The following is a 27,846-nucleotide window of genomic DNA, read 5'->3' as shown; positions in this document are numbered from 1 at the left end:
TGGTTCCATCGCGACCGCGGCAGAACCGCGGTGAAGGATACTCGCGGACAGAAGGAGATTCAGAGGAGCTGTTTGGTCGCGGTTCCACCGTGACCGCGGTAGAACCGCGGCAGGCGCGAGAAAAGTGTAGGGACTAAAGTGTAAACACGGGATTTTTAGCCCTAAAACCTATTTTAAACACTAGACTTCGCCCAAGAGAGGCATGTATTGATTTTTAGAGTATCTTGGCAAGAAAAACAATTGTGAGAGATCACCCAAAACATCTTTCTTCTTTTCTTTGATTTTGATTGGTAGTTTATGATGGATCTTATCTTAGTTTGTTCACCCATAGTTATGAGTAGCTAAATCTTTTGTCTAAGGTTTTGATGGAACCTATTGGGGGATGAACTTCTTGTTTATGTGAATACAAATTGCTAGTTTCAATCTTTATTTATTCAATTATGTTCTTGTTGTAGTTAATTGACAGGATCCTCAATTAGCTGTGCCTATTTAGTGTGCATAACTCAGGAGAGAGTACATATTTAGGTTATTGTTGAATAACACCACTCCTAAAGTATAAGAGGAATCTATAACTGCGGGTTTAAAGGCGGGATTAGGGATAACGAAGCCTTGGGTGCAATCTTAAGTGAACTGTGTTAATTAAAGCTAGCTAGTGTATCTAGGGAGAGTGCAATAGTATATTACTGTGATTACTCGGGAGAGATTTATGGTAAGACGAGCGTTCACGATTGATAGAGAAGTGTTGGTACATTTGTATGAAGCATAAACAGAAGGGATTCCATCAATAGGGGAAATCTTTACCTTAGCTTTATCTCATCATTGTTTACAACTTTAGCGTTTTAGTTTACAGCCTGTTTAATTTACTTGCAATCTTAGTTACTAAAGAAACCATCAACTTGTGATTCAAACATTTGGGAAGCTGGTTCTGAAGAGTTTAGTGGGTCTAAAGATTGTGATTGATAGGTTAACTCTCTGTGGGATTCGACTCCGGACTTGTAAACCGGATTATATTTGCAACGACCGCATTGTCCTTTTTATAAGGCATAGTTGGGCGTGATCAGTTCCCTTATAGTAGTACAAAGTCAATTGGGTACAGCTGGAAAACGACGTGACTGCCTGCACTATTTCCAGCGGTCACTTATCCTTTGACCAACCAAGTGCTTACATCATTTAAGTGATGTCATCAATGGTGTATTAACAAAAGCATTATAACAGAATATCATTTGAATACTCGAGAATCACTTCAAGCATTCAAGCCTTCTGCAACAGTGAACTTAATTCTCAAGAGCCTGAAGAACAAAGTTAAACACTGCTACGGACGAGTTCCTAAATCTAGTATTTTGTTGTCCTTAGTTGAGTTGTAACTATTTCATTGTTCTCATTGTAATTCCTAAATTGCTTAGCTAGAAGCGTTACTTAGGAATCCCTTTGTAAAACCATAAACCATTTGAGTTTGTGTCATGACTAGAGTTAGTCATGAGTTGAAGTCTTTGTAATATGTGTATTGCAAAGTGGCTTGTAATAGGTGTATTACGAGTTAGTGAGGGATTACGAGTTTAATTCCTAGATTGCATATGTTGTAATCTAAAAGTGCTCATAGTGAAATTGAAATCCTACCAGTGTAGGTCGTGGTTTTTTATCCCCTTGAGCAGGGATTTTTCCACGTAAAACTCCTATCTTATTTACTTACTAGTTTATTAGTATTCTCAGTGGAAACTCATAGAGGACCTGGTGCTGTATAGTTTGGTGGACTCATATAAACTATCACTTGGTATATACCAAACATGTATTTTATATTGTAGACCATTTATATTTTTAGTAAAAATAACCCTATCAATAAAAATATATCTACTAAATAATTCTGTATTATAATACTTATATTCACTATTTAATCCTTGTATTATAATTCCGTTTATAACTTCCAGCCCGTAAGCTAACCAAACGACCCCGTCTTTCAAAACACAATTACGTTCGGAAGGGCAAAATCATCATCTGCCACATCCATAATCACATCTTCCAGCCCGTAACGCCACCTCTTCATGAAGTAAATTCACACATCCGCACGACCTCAAAAACCTTGTAAAATTGAAACTACCGCGCTCGAATTCAATCGTTTATGGAGATTGCACCGGCGGGGCACGACAGTGGCTTGAGAAATTCTGTTGCAGACACCTCCACCGTCGATGCGATCAATTCGTCTTCATCTGCTTTATCGGATTCTGTAGCGAACAATTACGATGATGAAGACGAGGATGTTTGCCGGATCTGTCGTAACCCCGGTGACACAGATAATCCATTGCGGTATCCATGCGCTTGTAGCGGTAGCATCAAGTATGTTCACCAAGATTGCCTTCTTCAATGGCTTAATCACAGCAATGCTCGCCAATGTGAGGTTCGTTGTTAGATTTCCCTTTCAGCTTTTTGAGTATGTAATTTCCTTCTTTGATAAATGTATTAGTTAGGGAATTACATGAAAAGGTTAAGCGATCAATGAATCTATTATTTGGAATATGGGTTACATTGCTATTTGGATGGGGTGAAATAAATTTAATGACCATTAGTGGTGAAGATTAAGGTTCAGTTATTTCTACACCTTTATTATGTCTGGTGTGTGCAAGAATTACAGACTTGTATCACAATATATCATATGCGGGCGCAGAGGCGGATCCAGAAATTGAACATACGGTTTCGAGTTGGGATTTCTACCACAACTTATTTAATTTACTGGGTTCAAAATCTATTATTCATACTTATTTAGTGAATTTTTAACACATATACAGGGTCCGAGTCAAAGCTATTGGGTTTTGATGAACCCATAAGTTACTTCTACCTCTGCCCATCTGCATGAGATTTAGAGAATACGTAGCTTTAATTTAGTACAACAACAACAAAAAACCCAGTATAATGCCACATAGTGGGGTCATGGTAGTGTGTATGCAGCCTTACCCCTACCTTGTGGAGATAGAGAGACTGTTTCCAATAGACCCTCGACAGTAAGAAGCATAAGCACCACGTAAAAGAAGAGAAAAATAAGAAGCACAACAATGAGAAGCCATGTAAAAGCACCATGTTAAAGAATAGAAAAATAAGAAGCACAACAGTGAGAAGCCATGCAAAAGCAACACAAATAACAACCAAATAATCAGGTAACCGCAATGAAAGAAATGACTGGTAGTTATAGAAATCTAATGCCAATAGAATACTAAAGTACGCACTAATACTACCGGTATGACAGGGAGAACACTAAACGAACTACTCTACTACCCTAATCTTCGATCTCCACACTTTCCTATCAAGGGTCATGTCCTCGATTAGCTGAAGCTGCGCCATGTCTCACCTATTCCTCACCCCAATTCTTCTTCGGCTTACCTCTACTTCTCCTTATGCCTTCCAATGACAACCTCTCATACTTCCCGACCGGAGCTTCTTTGCTCCGCCTCCTCACATGTCCAAACCATCTAAGCCTCGCTTCACTCATCTTGTCTTTAATTAGGGCCACACCCTCATTCCTAATCCTATCTAACCTTGTGTGCCCGCACATCTATCTCAACATCCTCATCTTTGCTACCTTCATCTTGTGGACATGGGATATAGAACTTACCTTTAAGTTTTGCTGGCACCTTCTTATCATACAAGACACAGGAAGCAAGTCTCCATTTCATCCATCCCGCCCCAATACGATGTGTGACATGTTTGTCGATTTCCCCATCCCCCTGTATAACAGACCGAAGATACTTAAAACTTCCTCTCCTAGGAATGATAGCTTTAATTTAGTATTGGAATGAAATGGATCCAAATAGAATGAAAATTTCACAATGGATTGTTAGAGCCAATTTTAACTAGTTTGGGGTTGAGACACACTTAAGTTGGATTATAACTTATAATTGCTCAGTCTGATGTCGCTACTCGTCCTTTATTGACGGGTCAATTTTCTTCTTTTTGGCAAAGTCTTGTAGCATGCTACACTGAGGGAAATGTTTAAACTATTGAGAGTTATTGATAGTTTTGCTTACCTCATGGACTAGTGCTCCCAGCTATTGGGGTGTTACAATTAAAAGAAGCTTGTCCATGGAAAATTAACTAAATATATAATACATGTTCTACTCCTACTACATATGAGATTAGAGTTATTTACATGTAACTATTTAACTACCAAAGTAACACTCCCCCTCAAGACGGTGGATATAAATCATATGTACCGAGCATGTTACATATATAACTAATACGAGGACCGGTGAGGGACTTGGTGAAAATATCAGCAAGCTGATCATTTGACTTCACAAATTTTGTAGCAATATCTCCGGAGAGTATCTTTTCTCTGACGAATGGACAGTCAATCTCAATGTGTTTAGTCCTCTCATGGAACACCTGATTTGATGCAATATGAAGGGCAACTTGATTATTGCACACAAGTTTCATCTGGCTGATTTCACCAAATTTCAACTCCTTGAGCAATTGTTTGATCCAAATTAGCTCACATAGTGCCATAGCCATTGCTCGATATTCTGCTTCTACAGTAGACCGAGCAATTACATTCTGTTTCGTGCTCTTCCAAGACACCAAATTGTCTCCTACTAAAACACAATATCTAGGCGTAGATGCCTATCAGAAGGTGATCCTACCCAATCAACATTTAAGTATCCAACGATCTGCTCATGGCCTCGATCCTCAAACAATAACCCTTTGCCTGGAGCTGGTTTTATGTACCGAAGAATGCGGACAACTGCATCCCAATGACTATCACATAGAGAATCCATAAACTGACTTACAATGCTCATAAGAAAGGAAATGTCAGGTCTAGTCACTGTGAGATAATTTAATTTACCAATCAGCCGCCTATATCTTGCAGGATCACTAAGTGGCTCACCCTGTCCTGACAGAAGTTTAGAATTCGGATCCATCGAAGTGTCAATCGGTCTACAACCTGTTATTTCTGTTTCCTCAAGAATGTCTAAGGCATACTTCCGCTGTGAGATCATAATGCCTGAGCTAGATTGAGTGACCTCAATACCCATAAAATACTTTAGTCTACCCAGATGCTTAGTCTGTAAGTGTTGAAAGAGATGTTGCTTCAATTTAGTAATACCATCCTGATCACTGCTGGTAATAATAATATCGTTAACATAGACCACCATTTAAATACAGAGACTTGAAGCAGAATGCTGGTAAAATACAGAGTGATCAACTTAACTATGAGTTATGCCAAACTCCTGGATAACTGTACTGAACTTACTAAACCAAGCTCGAGGAGACTGCTTTAGACCATAAAGTGATTGGCGTAAGCGACATACAAGGCCACGAGACTCCCCCAGCAAAAAATCCAGGTGGTTGCTCCATATAAACTTCATCCTCAAAGTCACCATGTAGAAAAGCATTCTTAATGTCCAATTGATAGAGAGGCCAATGACGAACAACAACCATGGATAGAAAAAGGCGGACTGGTGCTGTCTTAGCCACGGGAGAGAAAGTATCACTGTAATCGAATCCAAATATCTGAATGTATCCCTTGGCAACGAGATAGGCCTTAAGTCGAGCAACCTTGCTATCCGGACCAACCTTGACTACATACACCCAACGACAACCATCAGTAGATTTACTTGAAGGAAGAGGAACAAACTCCCAAGTACCACTTGTATGTAAAGCAAACATCTCGTCAATCATAGTCTGTCGCCATCCTGGATGAGACAATGCTTCACCTGTAGACTTAGAGATGGAAACAAAGGACAAAGAAGATATAAAAACATAATGAGGTGATGACAGACGATGATAACTTAAACCGACATAACAGGGATTAGGATTAAGTGTGATCCGTATACCTTTCCGAAGTGCAATCACTGTACTAAGAAGAGACAAGTCCGCAGTAGGAGCAGAGTCAGGTGCAGGACGTGAATTAGTTGGGCCTGATGCTGGGCGCGGACGACGATGATAAGTCAAGAGTGGTATTCCTGTAGCTGGGATCTAGGAGGAGCAACACTAAACTCCTCAACGGCTGGAATGGGTAAGACTTCTATGGCGGAAGGTGAAGGAGGAGCTATGGTAAACTCCTCAAAGGTCAGTATAGGTAAGGCCTCAGATATATCAAGGCGGTTAGAAGAGGTAAAAAAGGTTTAGACTCAAAAAATGTGACGACAGCTGACATAAGGTACCTATGAAGATCAGGTGAGTAACAACGATATCCTTTCTGAACACGAGAATATCCAAGGAAGACACACTTGAGAGCACAAAGAGCTAACTTATCTTTCCCGAGGGCTAAGTTATGAACGAAACAAGTGCTCCAAAAGACACGAGGGGGAAGAGAGTATAAGGGTGATTGGGACTGAATACGGAATCTGATTCTGGATGGGAGATGAAAGCATCCGATTAATCAAATAACAACCTGTGAGGACTGCATCGCCCCAAAACCACAGCGGAACATGAGATTCATTGAGAAGTGTGCATATATATATATATATATATCTATTCTTTCTCTCTGCAACACCATTTTGCTGAGGGGTATAAGGACAAGAGGTCTGATGAATAATTCCTTGAGAAGTCATAGATTGCTGAAATTGAGAGGATAAATATTCTAAGGCATTATCACTGCGAAAAGTGCGAATAGAAACACCAAATTGATTTTTGATTTCCGCACAAAAATTCTGAAATATAGAAAACAACTCAGAACAATCTTTCATTAGGAAAAGCCAAGTACATCTTGAATAATCATCAATGAATCTAACAAAATAACGAAATCCCAAGGTTGAACTGACTCTACTAGGACCCCATATATCAGATTGAACTAAAGAAAAAACAGAAGACTTTGCATGACTCTCAATACTACGAGAACAAGAGGCTCGGGTATGTTTCCCGAGCTGACACGACTCACAATCTAATGTAGATAAACTAGACAAACTACGCACCATCTTCTGAAGCTGGGATAAACTTGGATGTCCTAAACGTCTGTGAATTAGGTCTGGAGGATCTGTAACTAGACATGCCTCGGAGGGGATTGAGTGAGTTAAGGTAGTAAAGGCCTTCTGATTCAAGCCCTGTGCCAATCGTCTATCCTGTACTGTGGTCCTGCATAATAAGAGAATCATCAATAAAACATATACCACAATGGAGGGCACGAGCCAAACGACTAACAGATGCAAGACTAAAAGGACAACCAAGGACATAAAGAACAAAATCTAGAGTGACAGAAGATAGGGGATTAGCTTGTCCAACTCCTTTTGCTTTAGTTTGAAACCCATTGTCTAAAGTAACAGTGGGAAGAGACTGTGAATACCCAATACTTGACAAAAGTGATTTATTACCAATGATATGATCAGAAGGGCCTGAGTCCATGACCTATGGTCCAAGAGTACTAGACTGGGAAACACAAGCAAAAGAATTACTAGCAACAAAAGTATTAGTCCAAGTAACAGAGATTACTTGTGGAGATGTTTGTTTACGTGCTCGGTACTGAAGGAACTCATTATATTCTCATTCAGATAAAGAAAATCCTTGGTTACCTGTAATCTCGGTCTGAGCAACATAAGCATTTTTGGGTGGTCGACCATGTAAAAAATAGCACACTTTCACGAGTGTGTCCAAGTTTATGACGATAAGAACACTTATGTCTAGATCTTCTAAAACGACATCCTCCTCGTCTATTCTCCATAGTTAGAGATACCCGATTTTCCACTGTCTGGGATGCGAGAGCAGACGAGTCAAGTGTCTGTGATGAGATCACTGGGTGACTTGGTGCTGCAGCAAGGCGAAGTAATCGAGAGAATAATTCATAAGCTGTAGGGACAGTCGGACTAGCCAAAATCTGGTCACGAACTGAATCAAGGTCATTAGGAAGTCCAGCGAGTGTAAAAACTAGAAACATCTTTTGTCGTTGCTCTTGTTGCTTTTCAATACTAGCAGAAACTGGCACCAGCTTCTCAAATCCTTCCATGACTGCCCGTACTTCTCCCAAGTAAGTAGACATATCCGATTTCTGTTTCTTCAAGCTTGTCGTTCGCGATATCACATCATAGAAACGAGATATGTCATTAGTGTATAAAGTATGAGCCTTTTCCCAAACTAAATAACATGCCTGGAATGGGCGAAACAAAGACATCAATTTAGAATCAATAGATCGCCACTTGATACTACATAACTGAGCATCGAGTTCCTACTATGCTTTGGCCTTTTCATCTCCCTCACTCTAACCTGTTTGATTAAGTGATCTTGAACACCTTGACCTCTACACCACAACTCAACAAACGAGGCCCAAGATAAATAATTTGAACTCCCAAGTAGGGGGTCAGAAGTAATCATCAAACTGAATTTCCAACTCCACTGTTTTTGGAACCAAAAACATTAAGTCCGAGAGACATGGTTGGATTGAAGAGAGAGCTAGCAAAATATCAGCAAATAGCAGAAGAGCAAGTCCAAAGTTGGATACTGTTGCCGAAAAAATCAGAAACAGTCGCCGAAATCTGGAGTTTTACGCCGGAAAATAAAAAAATCATTGGATTTGGGTGAAACTTGGATGGGTAGGCTCGGAAAGGCCTTGTGATCAAGCTATCTACAAGAAAAATTTAAATCTGGCCTGTAAAAGGCTCCACATGCCGGAAAATCTGACTTCCGATCCGCTCGTAAGAGGTCAGTTGCCGGAGATCTTTTATGGAGTTTGCTTGCGGAAGACTTGGGACCCTGTGGTGGTGTTGATTTTCGCACAACACCGACAGAGACTGATCTGACGCAAATCCGCCCTAGAAAGTCGCCGGAATTTGACGCACGGTAATTGTCCAACTTTTTCGGATGTGTCTCACTCACGCTCTGATACCATGGGAGAAATAATACACCGAGAAGTTATATTATTGATTATTGACAATGATACAATGAGTCCTATATATATAATACATGTTCTACTCCTACCACATATGAGATTAGGGTTATTTACATGTAAATATTTAACTACCAAACTAATATGAACGATGTAAGGTTCTTCTGTTAGATGCGAAGATTTAGACATGTTTTACTATTTGTAAGTTGTAACATTTGAGCTGTCTAGCTCATCTTTCTGTTATTTGATTATTTTCACATATAGCAAGTTGGATTGGATCTTCTTTTTCTGGGATAATTTTGGTGTCTAGGCCAGTTTTTGATGAAATAAGATGTTTCATCAAAAGGCATCATGAAGATGCAGTAGAACAAAAGTGATATGGAGATGCTAGCTCCAATACATTAGTTCTAAGCTAGAGATATGGAGCTAACAAAGTCCAAAATCTGATCATCACTAATTACAGGGATTAGGTTGTTCCAACAAAATAAGTTAAGAAGACACCTAGCTCTTAAGGAGTGGTTTGGAGTTGAAATTCCATCAAAGCATCTTGGTTTTTTTGTCCAAATCATCCAGATCTTCAGGATGGTTCTGTCAATTCTCTGAGCACCAGCTTTCATAGGCATCTTTTTAAAAGGCATGATCCAGATGAGTCGAAAAATAGAATGGAACATGTTCCATAGATCACTAGCGATTGTATAATGCAAAAATAGGTGGCTGATACTCTCTGAGCTGTTGGAGCACATGTAGCATCTGTTCACTAGCTGTGTGCTCCTTCTGCTAAGGTTATATGGGTTAGACTCAAGACAAAACGTATGACCTTTGGCGGATGTTTTGGTTCTCCAGAATACTCTCTAAGGACAAAACTTGCGATTGATTATCTGCACTGAGGTGGGTGTAGCTAGCTTTTACTGTGTATAACCACCCTTTTGATTCACCCAGATTAGTCTATCTTCAACTTGGTCATCAGTGTGGTGATTTCTCAATCTTCCCAGCATGTCAAGAAGATCTTCCAGCTCCCAGTCATGTACATTCCTTCTCAGATTTGGGGTCCAAGTGTTGCCACTTTTATTCTAAGAAGTAGTTGACTTTAGGTTAGTGGCTATCTGAAAAGGGTTGGGATAAATCTCCATCAGTGAGGCATTGTACAGCCATTTGTCCTTACAAAACCTGATATGAGTTCCATTTCCAGCTTTATAGCTGATCATTTGAGAGATCTCATCCCATAGTATACTTATATACTTCCAGGGTCCTACACCATGAGGGGATCTAGGTGTTTTTGTGCACCAGTGATCCTGTGCACCATATGTTGCCTTGATCATATCTTTCTAGATCCCACGTTCATCTGAACCATATCTCTGTTACCACTTCACCAGCAGGCTCTTGTTGTGGCATGCTATCTCTCACCCCAAGCCACTTTTGAGTTTTGGTTGAGTGACTTAATCCCATTTAATCAAATGAAATTTATGACATTAACTATTACCTTCCCAAAGGAAGGTCCTTCTGTTCTTGTCTAGTTGATTCAAAACTCTTGTAGGGATAGGGAATAGTTACATGAAATAGTCCGATTGAGAGATATTGCATTTGCCGTGATGCTAAGTGTTCTTTTAAAATTTTCAATGATCCCATTTCAATCTTTTGCAGATTTGAGTTTTGCATCCAGTGGGAGGCCCAAATATGTTGCAGGAAAAGAGCCAATATTACATCCATAATTTCTGTCAGTTCTTTAATGTTTTGGACAACATTCACTGGATAAATAATACTCTTCAGCTTTTTTGTTGTGAAGGCTAGATATGGCATCAAATATGAGTAGCACGAGTATCATCTGCTATATGCAGATGAGAAACTGAATGTCCCCTGATGATGATTCAGCTTCAAAACCTTTGATCCACTGCAGTTGTTTTGCTTTGTCAAGCATCTTGCTTAGATCTTTATTACTAGAATTAGAAAAAAGGCTTAGAGGGGACCCCCCCCTGTCTAAATTCGTTTTGTGGAGAGAGGAGCCAACAGGACTCCTATTTACCAAGACAATTATTTTACTATAGTGATGTTGAACTTTATCCACCTTATCCATCTTTCCCCAAGCCCCATCTTCGTTAACATCGTCAAGAGATATGAACCATTCATTTTGGTCAAAAGCCTTTTCCACTTTTAGTTTGCATAGAATACCAGGGGCACCACTTTTAAGTCTCCAATCCAGAACTTCATTAGCTATTAAGGTTTCATCGGTGATTTGCATATTCTTGATGAAAGCATTTTTATGCCCTGAGGCTAGTTTGCCAATGACCTTTTTTATTCTTTCAGCTAGAACCTTTGCTGCAATTTTGTATACAGTGCCTATAGGACTAATAGGTCTGTAGTTTCTTAATTCAATTGTCCCCTTCTCTTTAGGTATCAATGTAATAAATAAAGCATTGCAAGATCTCACCTTATAATATTTGAAAGTGATTAAGTGCATCCAGAACTTCTTGTCTAATGAATTCCCATGATTTCCGATAAAAAGCCCATACTATAGCTATCAGGTTCTAAACCTTTATCTCCTCAAAAGTTCTGTCAAGCCAATTTTTGCCTCCCCAGAGATGCTGGCCGCCAGATCCTCAAAATAGTTGTAGGCCTTCGAACTTCGTTTTTAGTATATAAATTTTGATATTAATCAAGAATTTCTTCTCTGATTTGTTCTTTATCCTTAATAACATCACCTCCCACCTTGAGTCTGGCAACGCCAACAACAACAATAACATACCCGATCTAATCCCACAAGTAGGTTATGGAGAAGGTACTGTGTACGTAAACCTTACCCTTACTTTGTGTAGGTAGAGATGCTGTTTCCGATAGACCCTTGGTTCAAGGCAAGCATAAACACTACAATTTAGAAAAGTAAATGCAGTAGTGAAGAAGTTAAGGAAAAAGAAGTCGTAACAACAACAAGATTATGAGCCCGTTTGGCTTAGCTAATTTAGAGTAGCTGATAAGCATTACGTGCTGAAAAACACTTTTAAGTGCTGAAACCAATTTAAAAAATAAGTAGTTACCTGTTTGGATAAAAGTGCTGAAATTAATAATATGCAGCTGAAGAACTGGGTATACGAAGAGTTTTGCTTTAAAAAGAAGTATTTTAGGGATAGAATAGTAAATATTTTGGTCAAACTTAAAGTGCTTATAAGCTGAAATTTGATAAGTTGTGGCAGACCAACTTATGGCTTTTGGCTTATTTTTGGCTTATAAGCACTTAACTTATAAGCACTTTTAATTTTACCAAACGCGTAGATAAGCCAAAAAGTGCTTATAAGCTAGTTTGACCAGCTTATAAGCTTAACCAAACACCCTCTATAATAGAATTGAAGCAGAAGCAACATCATGTAGTAATAGACAATCTAAGAATAAGGAAATATGAGAATAATACAAAACTACAGGCATGAGAAGGAAAAACGCTCGACTACATACTAACTTTCTACCCTAATTTTCAATCTTCCATCCTCCTATCAAGAGTCATGTCCTCAGTAAGTAAGCTGAAGATTGTCATATCATGCCTAATCACCTCTCACCAATACTTGTTCGACCTACCTTTACATTTCTTTGGACCCACCATTAACAACCTCTCACACCTACTCACTGGAGCATCCGTGCATCTCTTCTTCACATGGCTGAACTATCTCAGCCTCGCTTCCTGCATCTCCACCAAGGGGGCCAACCCCATCTTGTCCCGAATCTTCATTTCTGACCCTATCTCTCATAATGTGGCCACACATTCATCTCAGTAATCCAATTATTCCTCCCGTGTGAATTGACAACCCTTTGGAAGTATTTAGTGTTCCTGTCACCTTTCTTAAACCACAAACAAATGATTTTTGTTTCCGGGAAACTTCCTCAGCTTTAGCAAATTGTTGAAGTTATAATTTGAGGTACAAAGAGGTCATTTTTTCCTCCTGAGTTGGCGCTCTGTTTTCTGTACCTTGCTCCTCATCTAAAGCTTCTTACTTCTTTGAGCTTCTACCTTACCAACTCTTCCCTATTCCAGTTAGTGATATCTTTTTTCAGACACGTCAATTTCTGTAGTAGTATAAAATCAATGCCCCCAATATCACAACTTTGCCACCATCGCTTTTCTTAAGGAAACTATCAACTTGAAGCTGCATGTTTTCAAACTTGAAATAGAAGAGGTTTCTTCCCGTTCCCCACTTTCCAATCGGATAGGCTTGACATCTGATACGACTCTAGAAGTGCAACTTGTTTCACTGTTTTGACGCTTTCGTCCCATTTTGGAGAGAGTAAATATCTGTCAATTCTAGAGCTTGCATAGCCTCTTTCCTGCCAACCCATGTGTAAAAAGCCCCTTGAAGTGGCAGGTCAATTAGGTTTAGGTCTTGTGTAATATTAGAAGAGCTCTTCATTGCCCTGGATCTCCTTATACAGTTATATTTTTGATTGGCAAACCTGCACACTGAAGTCACCCTTATTACCCATTGCACATTCCATAAATCCATGAATGCAGCAAGTTTATGCCAGAGTTCTTCCCTTCTCGGATTGGTATCAGGGCCATAGACCCTTGTGAGACACCATCTAAATTCCTCTTAAAGACTTTCCAGCATAAGAGGGAGACACAGTATGTTCCTTCATGAATTTCAACACAATTCCACTGTCTTTTATCCCACTTGATAATTATACCAACCTAGTTCCACTTGCCTTCAGCAGCTCAGTTCAACCTAGCTTACCCATCTATTCCCCCAGATTTGATGAACCATTATGACATGCTAATCTTCAATCTTTGTTTCTTGCAGACGAAGCACATCTGCTTTCCATTTTTTAACCAATGAATTCAGTTCGGTTCTTATGTTCCATCTAAGGTATTTTATCTTCATTCAGAAAAGGCTTTGTATGGCCTACTCCTTTTCATTAAAAAATTTCCCTCGAAGTTGTGGCTGTATATCAACTTCAGGAATTCAGCTTCCCCTTTCTTCTTTTTCCCTTTGTATTTCTTTTGCCTCTACGCTTTTATATGAAGTTGCCTCCTTTCTCTATCCTTAGTACCATGCTAGAATCTCATTCTCAAAACCCGCTATGTTAACCCCGAAAGCTTTGCATGTCCACTCATCACTAGCTTTGTCAATTTTAAAGTTTCGATCAAAGTGGGGTTTTGCATTAGTTGCATGTTTGTTGTGTCATCCTTGTACCAAGAAAGAGAGTGTATCACTGATTGATTGGGATGAGAAATCTCTTTCTAGAAGTGCTTACCAGTGATAACTCCTGCTTTAGTAACATTATTTGTAGGAATGAAAATCTCGGGCTTGGTGGTTCCGCTTCGTCGTCCGCCTCTGAATTTGGGATTTGAGATGCCATCAAAATTTTATTGGGGCTTCTCTCTTTTATTTAAAAATTGGGTTGGGCTTCCGTGACTAGTTGGTCGTTGTTTGGCTTGTTTTAGAAATAATATTTGTAGGGCTAGTGTTTCTTAAAAACCAATGGCTTTCCACATTTGCTTGGTTGTTGTCCCCTTTTCCCCCTTTTTTGGACTAAGCACTCTTTTCTACAAGACAATTGCTCCTAAAGTCGGCCCAATGGGTTTTAGTCCTATTTCTTTGCATGCTTTTGGAAACACTTGAGCCATTACCCTCAAAAGTAGTATGTTTTGTATCACGTAACGCCATGAAATTCAAATGAGTTGGGCCCCCTTCATGTTTTTGTCCATGTGGATGGACAAGAGGAGCGGTTGCCTAACTTGAGGGCACAAATGTAGTCCCCAAGTTTTCTTTCCACTTCTGACCTGTGGGAGGGGGCTTAATTTAAGAATTTTAAATTCAGATTCGCGCCCAGAGAAGGTGATTTCTGTTTTTCATATCTTGATACACTCTGATGCAGCCTCCCTATAAAAGCTCTGATGACTCTGAAAGTGTATGAAGACCAAGCTTGGAGAGGAATGCCAAAAGCTTTGACCTAAAACTTTCATGTTCTATAGCTAGCAAGTTCTATCCCGTCATCAGTGATCAGTGTTCCAGCTTCAGAATCATTTGTTGTCTTTAATTTGCACTGCCTCCTACTTCGATGGGAGTTCGAAGAAAAATTGATTGTGTGATAGGGGTGTCACTTTAAGTCCTGCATATACATTTCTTTATATTGTTTGTGGGGCTAGAACTAAATATATCATTGAAACATCTGACCAGACACTTGAGTTACCTTATATTGCCATTTATATACTTCTTTACTAATCTTGATTATTTTACCTTCTACCATGGCTGGTTTAGTTACCTTGGCTGGCCATTTATGGGAATCAGCAGCATCCGAGTATATCTTTAATCGTTTCAATATTTGCAAACTAATCAAATTTGTGGTTAAAAGGTTTCCCCAGAAATCAAAGGATTTTTGCAACTATATGAACCCAACCCCATATTGTAATCATCTTCTGAAATGATAATTGCAGAACTTGTATCGCCCAACCAAGATTCTATCCTAATGAATCGGCCATATTTGTTGAAATTTTGGTACACTTAGTATAAGTAAACCTCTATTTTCTTTCCCCATCTTCTGCAAAGATCCACTGAATCCCTTGAAGCTTATTGTACAGCCTCACAAGCCCACCGAAGGTTTTGTTTGTCATTTTTTAAACTGCTTGTGAGTCGCCAAAACTGTCACACCCCTTTTTTTCACGTTAGCCCCTCTAAAAATAGATAAAGTGATTTTTAAAGTTCAAAAGGGTTTTTAATTTGAAAGTGACAAAATTCGTATTTCAAAGGATTTTTCAGAATCACCACTTGACAATTGTTTCGGTGTGTCACGACCGTTTTAAAAATATGATTTTATCTTTAAAACACATTTAGACTCTAAAACATAGTCTGCACCAGAAACTCTAAATAAGGGAGTTCATTTGACTCGAGCAGAAGGTATTAGGCATTTCCCAAGTCCCGTGATAGTCACGGTTGCGTACATGATCTAGCTGGCTTTAAAAATACTCAAATTGATATAGAAAGCACACAAAAAGGAAAATAAACACCAAAAGTGGTTCGAGGTCGTCCCCACCTAATAAATAAAAGAAACGAAAAGAAAATAACAAAAACAAATCTAATTATCCTACTACGCCTCCATGATGATGTCGCTTTAGCAGTTCAGCCTCCTTTTACATTCAGTTCGGGGCATTCCCCTGATAAAAATATTTACAGAGTCTACGGGCATTCCCCTGGATATAAACTAAAGGGAACGACCTCTCAGCTCGAATACAATAAAAACAAAGACCTAAAGTTTGCCTACCCAAGTATTAACGACCTAGGCATGCTCCTAGCCATATAAACGAGTGATAAAACAATAAGTAGAAGCAATAAAATGTTTAAGTTCTAAATATGGTTACCCAACCCCCACGACCAACTTGACTAATTAGGACCCGATTTTATTTTATATTATTAAACTGGAACCTATGGCCCATTAGTTGATAATCGTAACTTGTATTCAACCAACAAAATTCAATCAACAAGTGAGTAATTGTCAGCACCAACATAATCTAATTAGTAACAAGTCATAAGTAACTCAATCAAAACACCCAGTTTACTAAAACTCATGCCATTTTCATTTCAATAAATAAAAGATTAAGACAGAGAGAGAATTGGACCTCAAAATTGAAGACGCTATTTGTCTTGAAACCCAACAATGGAAGGAACAGTGGACGGAACTCGAATTGGAAACTAACGGACAACACCTCGACGTGCGACTGAAACCTTGATTGGAAAATAGAACCTCGAACCGGAGACCTTGCTGATGAAACCTCGAAGCTCGCGGGAAAACTCGAACTAAACCAGAAATTGAAACCTTAAAATATCTAATGCCTTTTGGATATGAAAATAGTGAATTTGCAGTAGTTGTGACCGTGCAAGTTTGGGGGAATGGTGGTGACAAGGAGGAAGAAGCTGATGGACTATGGTTCGCCGGCAGTTGTGGTAAAAGGGCGATGCTCGTTGCCAGCAAAAATGAAAGTGACAGAGCTTTGTTTTGGCTTTTATATGACCTCAAGTTAGTACTTATGTGGCTATGGGAAAAAGGAAAATCAAGAGAGAAGATGAGTGTTTAAGTGTGTTTTTGGGTTTGGGTGTTGGAATCTTGGTGAGGAAGATGACTTAAGCGGCGCTAGGGTTTTTTTATCCCGTACTGTTTCTGATCTTTTTCCCCTTCTCAATTATGCAATGTGTGCCTTTTGCATCCAAAGTCTTGGAAAGAAAGAAATCAGACCCCAAGAAAACGTGTGGTGCCCTCTGAGAATGTTGTGTACGCGAGTGTCAAAAATATAAAAATTAGGATTGTGATAAAGATGAAATTTCCGAAGAGTAAATCAACACTATTCTTCAGGTGGGCTCCTGCTGACTTGAACTTGAAGAAAACTGAAAGCTTGACCTTGTTCTTCAGGCGCGCATCCTGCTGCTTGGACTTGAAATAAACTTGAACTTGGAGTAGACTTGAGCTTGCGAACCTTGTTCTTTAGGCGGCTCGTCCTACTTCTGATTTGAACTAAAAAAACTGGAGGTTAACCCTATTCTTCAGGCGTGATCCTGCTGCCTCTGACTTGAACATGAAAACTTAAAGTTGAACCTGTTCTTCAGGCGGGCTCCTGGTACTTCTGACTTGAACTGGAAATTGCATTTTTTAGGCGAGCTCTTTCTTATAGAACTCGAAAATTAAGCTGACCCTGTTCTTCAGGTGGGCTCCTGGTGCTTGAACCTGAAGGAAACTGAAAGTTGATCCTTTTCTTCAGGCGGGCTCCTGCTGCTCTGACTTGAACCTAAAACCAAAATTTGAAATATTGACCCTCGTTCTCTAGGTGGGTGCTTGCAATCAAAATAAACAAGGCAAAACAAACAAAAATTTCTACCCCGATTTGCATCGGAAAAATTTCGTGAGTGTTAGAAAAATCATAAACTATAAAATACACTGATGGGAGTAATATCAAAGAACCCCGCTAGGATGTGCATCTCCTAGGAGTAAAACTGACACATTAGAATGGGAAGTGCGTCTCCTAAGAGTAAAACTAACAAACTTTGATTAGGAAGTGCGCCTCCTAAAAAGTATAACATGAATGACCAAACTAGGAAGTGCGTCTCCTAGGGATGAAACTTGAATAACCCAAACTAGGAAGCTCCTAGCGGTGAAACTTGTAACCTAAAATTAGGAAGCGCGTCTCCTAAAAATAAAATCTGAAAGACCCACACCAGGAAGTGCGTCTCCTTGGGGTGAAACTTGTATGACCAAAGTAGGAAGTGCGTCTCCCAGGGATGAAACTTGAATAACCCATACTAGGAAGTGCGTCTCCTAAGGGTGAAACCTCTATTTAGGAAGTGCGTCTCCTAAAAGTATAACCGGAAACTTGATCCTATTTGAAGCTGTTTCTGGGTTATATATTAATTAGGAGAAGAGCAAGTTATATCCAGTAAATGGAGGTGCAGAAACTCAGGTTCTAGCTGGTATCCTTGGATGTGAGGTGGGATCTCTACCACTAAATATCTGGAATTAGCTCTAGGCTCCAAGTACAAAGCAATGTGGATATGGAATGATGTACTAGACAAATGTGAAAAGAAATTGGCTAGATGGAAGACACAGTATCTGTCACTTGGTGGCAGAACCACTTTGATAAATACTGTGTTGGTTGCTTTGCCTACATATGTTATGTTGTTATTTCCACTTCGTGCCAAGGTGGAGAAGGTTGGATGCTATGCGGAAAATTTTTATGGCATGGAAACACAGAAAAGAAAGGGTATAATTTGGTGAGATGGAAAACAGTAACCTCAAGTAAGATAGTAGGTGGCATGGGAATAAGGAACTTAAAAATTCATAACAAGAGCTTAATGTGAATGGCTATGGAGGTATGACATGGAAGAAAATAACCTGTGGAAAGAGGCGGTAACTCAAAAATATGGGAAAATGGGTCATTGGTGCACCAAACCTATCAACACAGCCTATGGGGTGAGCAATTGGAAGTCCATGGAAGACTTTACAGCTAATACTGAATTCTGCCATGGGAATGGCAGAAAAATAGCATTTTGGTTTGGATAGGGCATGAACCTTTAAGAGATAGGTTCCCTGAAATATTTAGGTTAGCACTTCCGCCTAAGTCAACAATCAGTGAAGTATGGAGCCAACATGAATGGAATCTCACTTTCAGGAGAGCATTAAATGATTATTTAATTGGGAAAGGGGATAGTGACTGCATTCTATCTAACTATGGAGGGATTGAGAAGACCCAATGACAATGAGGACACCATGGTATGGAATGGTAGGGGTAGTAAGGTATTCACAGTAAGAGATGCATATACTTATTTCTCCAATAATGGACAATAGAACATCAACTAGCCTTGGAAGCAAATTTGGAAGATTAAGATACCTTACAAGGTTAACTGTTTTACATAGCTAGTAGCAAGGAGGGCTTGTCTAACTCAGGATATTCTTCAGAAAAAGGGTAGTGCATCGGGCTGCCTTTTATGCTTCCTCTGCAAAGCTGAATCTGAAAACAATAGCCCTCTCTTTCTCCATTGTGCTTTCACTTCCCAACTATGGAATCTATTTTTGGCCCTGGTAAATTTGAAATGGATAATGCGGGAAACACATGTGATCTACTGAAAGCTTGGAACTATGCTGGTAAAATGGCTAGTTAGAAAAATGGTGGAGGACTATCCCAGCTTGCATTTGGTGGACCATATGGAAGGAAAGAAATAACTGATGTTTTGAAGACTGGAGTAGCTCCATACAAGTAGTTAAAATGAATTGTATTTTAAATTTTCACTTTTGGTGTAAAGAGTTTTCCGTAGGAGATGTAGAATCTATTCTACAATTTTTAGAAGCCTTGTAAAGTTCACAAGGATAGTACCCTGTAAATACCATTGCCAGCATAATCTTTGTACTGATGAATAAAATTTGTTACCATTCTCAAAAAAGACTCAGACTAAGAAGTGCATCTCGTAGGGGTGAAACTTGTAACCTAAAATTAGGAAATGTGTCTCCCAAAAATAAAATCTGAAAGACCCAGATTAGGAAGTGCGTCTCCTAGAGGTAAAACTGACAAACTTTAGAATAGGAAGTGCGACTCCTAAAAATGTGACCTGGATGACTCAAACTAGGAAGTATGTATCCTAGATGTGAGATTGAACTTAAGGAAAACTATAAATTGAGCTTTACTAAAATAATAACTTACCCTATTTTCCTGGCGGGATCCCTGAACTCGAAGCAAACTAAAATTAGCAACTTAAGCAAATTAAAACAGAACCTAGGAAAAACTAAGATGCGACCTTATTTTCCAGGCGGGACTCCTGAACTCAAGGAAAGCTAAAGATTGACAACTTAAGGAAACTAAAAATTGACCATATTTTCTGGGCGGGACCCCTGAACTCTAGGAAAGCAAAGATTAACAACTTAAGAAAACTAAAACTGACAACTTAGGAAAAACTAAGATGCGACCCTATTTTCCAGGCGGGACTCCTGAACTTAAGTAAAGCTAAAGATTAATAACTCAAGAAAACTAAAAACTAACCCTAAGAAAAACTAAGGTGTGACCCTATTTTCTAGACGGGACCCTGAACTCGAGTAAAACTAAGGATTAACAACTTAAGAAAACTAAAACTGACCCTATTCTCCGGGCGGAACCCTGAGACTAGGGGTATGTCTAGAAGGTACGGTTCTTCCCAACTAGGAAATTGCTTAGGAGATAAAGTTCTTCTCACACAACCTTTGTGCTAACAGAATTGAAAATTCAAGTTTGCACATAGTCTTCATCCCTTTTTCAAGCAAAGAAAACTTGTGAGTTTAAAACATGGTGGTTGGTTTGTGGCCTTGACTTTGAAGGCGATTGCTCCTGCACTTGCCATGATTAATTTTAGTTTCAACTTGGAAGACAATGCTCGTTATTGGCTAACCACTCTTCCGGACAACCCTTCTCACGGAGAATATATCTGACTCGTTCAATTGCAATACCCTTTATTTGATGCACTGTACCCATCTAGAATTTACTGCACATTTGTTTTTTACATGAATCCCAACATGCGTGAACTGTCATCAACTACGCATGCATACTATCCTTCCCTGGCTTATGTCACCTTGATGTTCTAGCCCGACTCTGCTTTGTGCAATTGTAAAACTTGTAGCAAATTTTGAAGTCATTTCTCGCTTGTTCCGGAAAAAATATTCGAAAGGGACTCAATTAAAGCCAGAGGAATGAAGCAAGGAGAGAGGAAAAAAAAATGGAAAAATTGTATTTAACAAGAAAATTTCTATGTAGAAAAGTAGAAATTTATTTGATATGGCGGCCGACTCCACTGACCATGGCATGCATTTTGGATTGAGCGTCCTGATATGTCTAACAAGTCTAATCTTCAACTCTTGTTATACCTTCAAGCTGTGAAACTGGCTTCAATGCTCCAATAGTTCTATCAGATTCACGATCCTCATTCGACTTGTGGTGCCCCAGAGGGTTTTCACCAACAAGCCTCTCTAATTTGTTCTCTCTCAACTTACTGTCGCCTTATGGTGCTTGTGATGGTGCGGTACAAAAATCATATGCTCCTTGCATGTCAGACTTGGCACTTTCAAAGATGATCTATTAGGTCTTTTTGGACTGTAGTGCGGCTTTTGGACAAAGTTAGAAAAAAAGGATATCATGAAGGCTCAAAATAACTAAAACAGAAGGGTTTAAACTTACAACTTTTGGAATCGACAAAATTTTTGCTCCAATTTCTTTGACATAAGAGAATTTTGAATTTTTGACTTGGTGTGACCGAACCCCAGAGTAAAAATGCCTACGTATTTTGTTGATACAAGAATCAGGTCAAACGTTGTTCAAACTAAAGTTGTTTTATTTTGTTGTTTTTCTTTATTTTCTTTCTCTTTTTTTCCCCTTCTTTTCTCTCTTTTTCTTTTTCTTCTTTTTTTTTTTCTTCTTTTGAAATGAACTTTCTAAAAGAAATTGCTCCAATTTTTACCTTATAGGGACATGGAACTTTTGACTTCTTTTATTTTTTTTTAGTACTCTAACTTGATTCCAAAAGAGAGCTTGTGATATCTATTAAATGAAAGGATTTTTCGCTAGAAGAAAAGATCTTTCTTCCCATGGTTAAGAAGGAGAGAAAGCAGAGTCACCGGAGAAAGGCCACGTCGGAGCATCGTGTGATAAGAAAGTAAAGTCGGTTCATTTCCCAAGAGAGAGAAAAATCCTTCCAAACGAATTCTATTTTTTGACGGGTGTTCCTAAACTAATAAGTTATGCCTGGTGTCTGGGCCAGTTTGCACGCACCTCGACTATTCTACTGGGTACTTGGTATCTCCCACCAATACAAGTATTGGATAACTTTCCAAGGTTTGGGAAGTCGGGAATAAATCATCCAATATCTTTTGCTTTTATTGAAATTTGAACCCTGATCTCCCATGATTTTCGTCTCACTTGTTGACAGCATGACCACACCATTGGGTGGAAATTGGTTTTTATATATGTATTTATTTATTTTTTCTGAAATTTCTCTTCTATGCTTGCTTAAGGTGATCGTCGAATCTCATTAATTTCTTTATCTTCGAACGCAGGTGTGCAAACATGCATTCTCATTTTCCCCAGTTTATGCTGACAACGCTCCAGCCAGGCTTCCTTTTCAAGAGATTGTTGTCGGGATGGCTGTGAAAGCATGTCAAGTCCTGCAGTTTTTCCTTCGTCTTAGCTTTGTGCTCTCTGTGTGGCTGCTCATAATACCTTTTATTACATTCTGGATATGGAGATTGACTTTTGTAAGAAGTTTTGGAGAAGCTCCGAGACTCTTTTTGAGTCACTTATCTACAGCCATTATGCTTACTGACTGTCTGCATGGTTTTTTACTCTCCGCAAGCATCGTGTTTATCTTTCTTGGGGCAACATCATTGAGAGACTACTTCAGACATTTGCGTGAATTTGGGGGACAAGAAGCTGACAGGGAGGAAGATGCAGATAGAAATGCAGTTCATGCTGCAATAAGAGCTCCTGGTCAAGCTGATAGAAATTTTGCTGCTGATCCGAATGGTGAAGATGCCAATGGTGCACAAGGAGCTGCTGGAGCTGGTCAACTAATCAGAAGAAATGCAGAAAACGTTGCAGCCCATTGGGAGATGCAAGCAGCACGGCTTGAGGCTCATGTCGAGCAGATGTTTGATGGTTTGGATGATGCTGATGGCGCGGAGGATGTTCCTTTTGATGAGCTTGTTGGCATGCATGGTCCTGTGTTTCATCTGGTTGAAAATGCATTTACTGTAAGTTCATTGTTCAGTTGGAAATGTTCTTTACTTTTGGACTTATTTTGCAATATCTGGCATGCTTGCTTTATATTTCTTGTAAATTATCATTTTCTTTAGGCATCTTCAATGCCCTGACATCCACCCAGTAAATATACTATATTACTTTAACTTAGTGAGTTTTGTTTCTGCAGCAAGACTCCAAGCTCCAATTCTGAAGGGTCTTTTCTTGTTATTACAATTCATGCTCTACTCATCAAGATTGCCCCCATCTCCTCCTAATGTATTCTTTAATTGCTCTGCTTTTGTCGTCCATACTGGAGAATTAACTGATATGGCGGTTTGCCCTCCTATCAATGCAGGTTCTTGCCAGTAATATGATATTTCTTGGAGTAGTAATATTTGTTCCTTTTTCATTAGGGCGAATTATACTCTATTATATGTCTTGGCTTCTGTCCTCCGCCAGTAATCCAGTATTGTCAACTTTCATGCCACTTACTGAAACAGCACTTTTCTTGGCCAATATTACTCTGAAGAGTGCATTGACTGCTGTAGCAAATTTGACAGCTGACGACCAAAAAAATGGTTTGCTTGGTCAAGTTGCTGAAATATTGAACGGAAATGCCACCGATCTGAGTGCAGCATCAGATAACCTCCGTGCAACATTGTCAGCTGACCTTTTGAAAGGATCATCCCTTTGGGGATCCAGGCTTTCTGATGTTACCACTCTTGCTGTTGGCTATATGTTTATATTTTCTCTAGTAGTTTTCTACCTTGGAATTCTCACTCTAATTCGGTACACTCGCGGAGAGCCATTGACATTGGGAAGATTTTATGGCCTTGCTTCCATTGCAGAAACCATCCCCTCCCTCTTCAGGCAGTTTGTGGCAGCGATGAGGCATCTGATGACTATGATTAAGGTTATGTTCCTTCTTGTCATTGAACTTGGAGTTTTCCCTCTGATGTGTGGATGGTGGCTGGATATTTGCACCATCAGAATGTTTCGGAAATCGATCACCCAAAGAGTTGAATTTTTTTCTGTCTCTCCATTGGCGAGTTCATTACTTCATTGGGTTGTAGGGATTGTCTACATGCTACAAATAAGTATCTTTGTTAGCCTTCTTCGAGGGGTAAATTTTCTGTTAACTGTAGTCTTTAAAGTCTCCATCTTTATACTGCTAAATGTTCTTTTACTAATTATGTACTATACTTATATAGGTTCTGCGTAAAGGGGTTCTTTACTTCCTGCGAGATCCAGCAGATCCCAACTACAACCCATTCCGTGATCTGATTGATGATCCTGTTCACAAGCATGCTCGTAGAGTTCTTTTATCAGTGGCTGTCTATGGAAGTTTAATAGTGATGCTTGTATTTTTGCCTGTCAAACTTGCCATGCAAATGACTCCTTCCATTTTCCCACTTGATATTTCGTAAGATTGTTTGAATGCTGTCTCCCTCTATTGATTTTGGTTTTAGTGTGTAATTGATATGTGAAGTGGTGTTTCAACATTCAGCCCTGTCGTTAACTCATGGAACTATCATTTTCTTTGGCCTTTGCAGTGTTTCTGATCCATTTACTGAAATTCCTGCTGACATGCTTCTCTTTCAAATCTGTATTCCTTTTGCGATTGAGCGTTTTAAGCTGCGTACAACAATGAAGTCTCTTCTCTGCTACTGGTTTACTGCTATTGGATGGGCTCTTGGTTTAACTGATTTCTTACTGCCCCATCCCAAGTATAATGGTGGCCAAGAGAATGGTAATGGTGATCAAGTAAGGCTGGAAAGGATGCATGCACCACATGGTGTACCTGATAGGGCGCTGGTGGGACTCACTCCTGATGATGTGAATAGAGCTAGGCATGCAGTGAATGCGAACTTTCTGGAGTATGATGGTGATGAAGAAACAGATCCTAAGTAAGTTGAACTATGCCCCAGAATGTTAATCCACTCTTATTGGACGATGGATTTTATACTATCGTACTTTGGACTTGCATTCTATTGCAGCCATCTATCTACATCTTGGGTAATTCAATTACTTCACTAATACCTTCTAGACCTGTTACTGTATATATTTACTTAAAAATATGATCAGATAAAGCTATTTTCCTTGGTAATGAATAATAAGTAGCACCAAAATTGGCAGAGCAATGCTTGTTCTTTCTTGGTAAAGCGCATCATCTTGTCAACAAAGATTTTAAGTGCTATTTTCTTTAAAATACTTTAAACTTAATTTCTCTGTTCATTTGATCTTATTTCTTTCTAGTGGAGCCTACATGATTAATTGTCCTTTGGTTGTTTTAAAATATGGAAGTTGATAACATTAGCTTTTGCCAAAAATCCGGATACACACCCCTGTTCTGTTCAGTTATAATGCTCTTCTTGTTAGTCTGTGGAAGCATAAGGAAAGAGAAGTCATAATTACCAATACTAAGCTTACTATGAATTTTTTAACAAGCAACTTATGTTGTTCAAGAACATCTTTTAGCAGGTCCGCCTTTGTGCTTCGTATTGTGTTGTTGTTGATTGTAGCTTGGATGACTCTCCTCGTGCTTAATTCTGCCCTGATAATAGTTCCGATTTCACTTGGAAGAGTGCTCTTCAGTATCCTCCCACATCTTCCAGTAACACATGGAATCAAGTGCAATGGTATTGGACTTACCTAAGTCAGTAACAGCATATTGTTTTTTGATGTTTGACAATAATTATTGACCTTGTTGTTGCTTTAACCTCTTAGATTTGTATGCATTTGTAATTGGAAGCTATGCAATTTGGACCGCTATTGCTGGGGCAAGGTACTCCATCGAACAAATTAGGAAGAGGAGAGCTACGGTTTTGATGGGCCAAATTTGGAAATGGTGTGTCATTGTTCTGAAGAGTTCTGCACTGTTGTCAATATGGGTAATGTCAAAATTTCCTGTTTCAAGAGTTATGCCATGATTTCTTTTTCATATTGTTATTCATTCACTGATTCTCTGTCCAGATTTTTATCATCCCTCTGTTGATTGGGCTGCTTTTTGAACTTCTGGTCATTGTGCCTATGCGAGTGCCTATAGATGAAAGCCCAGTTTTCCTTCTATATCAGGATTGGGCTTTGGGATTAATCTTTCTAAAAATCTGGACTAGGCTGGTAAGTTTCATGTCATTTAATCTACTTTAGTTGTTACCTTTATTCTGTTTCATTTATTTAACGAGAATGTATGTGGCAAGCCAGATTTGCAGTTGAGTATTTGTTTTTAGTTAATGGATGTGGAGCTTCCGCTTTGCATTTCTGCTACCTTTTCACCCCTTGATAATTGATAATTTCCTTGTTTCTTTTTTTTTTCTGGCGAGCCATGTATGTTGTGTGCATAATACTAATTCTGGAGCAACTATTCCCCTATAGAGGATGGTCGTGTCTTCACATTCATCGCCATGTCTCCAGGAGTTAACATTGTTTTAAAAACAGCAAGCATGCTTTCTCTTGGACCTCTTATACCGTGTTAAAGTTCAAAACTCTTGACTGCTTGAGTTGTTAAAAAAAGAATAAGGAGAGAAGTGAACTCTTGACTGCACCACCTCCCAAAAAAATGTTCAAAGAGAGTTTTCAAGAATGCCCTTCCCTTCTTTGTGTTTAGATTTAAAACCTCAGCGCTTTCCTGGCTGTCATCTTTTATTTCCCTTGGCTGATTTTTGTTCCATAGTACTCATATTGGGAGTTAATTTGTGCTACCAGGTTATGCTAGATCATATGATGCCACTGGTGGATGGAAGTTGGAGAATGAAATTTGAGAGGGTGAGGGAAGATGGTTTCTCTAGGTTGCGAGTCTTTTGGGTGCTTCGCGAGATTGTTGTTCCAATTATCATGAAGCTGCTTACGGCATTGTGTTTCCCTTACATTTTAGCCAAGGGTGTATTTCCAATATTTGGTTACCCGTTACTTGTTAACTCTGCTGTCTATAGATTTGCTTGGCTCGGTAGCCTTGGCTTCAGTTTCGTCTGGTTCTGTGCAAAGCGTTTCCATGCATGGTTCACCAATCTCCACAATTCTATACGTGATGACCGTTATTTGATTGGTCGTAGACTTCACGATTATGGGGAAGAGTTAGAGCAGAGGGAAAAGGAAGTAGTGGAGTCAAGAGAAAGCAGTTCAAGAGTGGATAGAGATGACCAGGAGGCTGATGTAGGGTTAAGACAGAGTCATGCTATTCTGCAAGATGCTTAAATTTTGTGCCAATTGTGGCCCCTTAAGCTGCTCCTCGAGAAGGATGTTTTTGACTGTGGGAGCAGAGGTATGTAAATTGCTAGCAGATCTAGCTATGGTCTCTTGCAGAACCTAAGAGGGAACACAGTCGTACTAATTATGTGCAGTTTCTCTATGGTGATATATAAGTGCTTGTTAATACGTGCCTGCACCCCTTGCTAACCAGTGTTCATTTTGTTAGGAGAGTACAGTTTCTTTTTTTATTTTGGACTGTACGTTTAGAAGATATGAGAAATATAAGCTTATCTTAAGTAATCACTTGAAAATGTATATGTGCGTGGAAAAAAAGTGAGTGCCTTGTCTCGCATGTCTACACGAGGCTGCTAAGGTTCGTCTCGTTTATTCTACATCCGCTGCAACATTAAAATTTGTTTCCGGATGTAAAAAAGAATGGATGCGGAAACGGTAAAAAGGCAGGATTTGGAGCGTCTTTTATTCCTTACTGAATCTTTTGGCTATGCATCTCCTGACCACAGGCAGATTCGGAATTAGGTTGTCTGTATATTTACATATTTTTATAAAATTTTTATGTGTGTACATGATACGAGCTGAAAGACATCACCTCTTCTTGATTATTATTATTATTATTTTTTTTTTTCTCTCT

General features: G+C 39.2%; 1 protein-coding gene across 4 annotated transcripts; it reads left to right on the top strand.

Moving 5' to 3' along the window:
• Positions 1–1,917: 1,917 nt before the first annotated feature.
• On the top strand, positions 1,918–27,846 carry LOC107772131 (putative E3 ubiquitin ligase SUD1). 4 transcript variants are annotated; one of them, XM_075254745.1, is made up of 10 exons: positions 2,000–2,392; positions 10,439–10,511; positions 22,328–23,020; positions 23,365–24,132; positions 24,221–24,432; positions 24,563–24,916; positions 25,476–25,648; positions 25,737–25,900; positions 25,983–26,129; positions 26,715–27,846. In XM_075254745.1, the coding sequence occupies exons 1-10, from the start codon at positions 2,238–2,240 to the stop codon at positions 27,201–27,203; spliced, it is 3,228 nt and encodes a 1,075-aa protein (XP_075110846.1). In that variant the 5' UTR covers positions 2,000–2,237; the 3' UTR covers positions 27,204–27,846. The 4 variants fall into 4 exon arrangements, with proteins under 4 accessions (XP_075110845.1, XP_075110844.1, XP_075110843.1 ...); XM_075254744.1 differs by lacking the exon at positions 10,439–10,511 and having other exon boundaries at positions 1,918–2,392; positions 25,491–25,648; XM_075254743.1 differs by lacking the exon at positions 10,439–10,511 and having other exon boundaries at positions 1,918–2,392; positions 25,488–25,648.

The sequence above is a fragment of the Nicotiana tabacum genome, chromosome 6 (genome assembly GCF_000715075.1).
Source record: "Nicotiana tabacum cultivar K326 chromosome 6, ASM71507v2, whole genome shotgun sequence".
NCBI classification, from domain to species: Eukaryota; Viridiplantae; Streptophyta; class Magnoliopsida; order Solanales; family Solanaceae; genus Nicotiana; species Nicotiana tabacum.
Note: the sequence above shows the minus strand (reverse complement) of the source record. Positions and strands in the feature narration are given on the sequence as shown.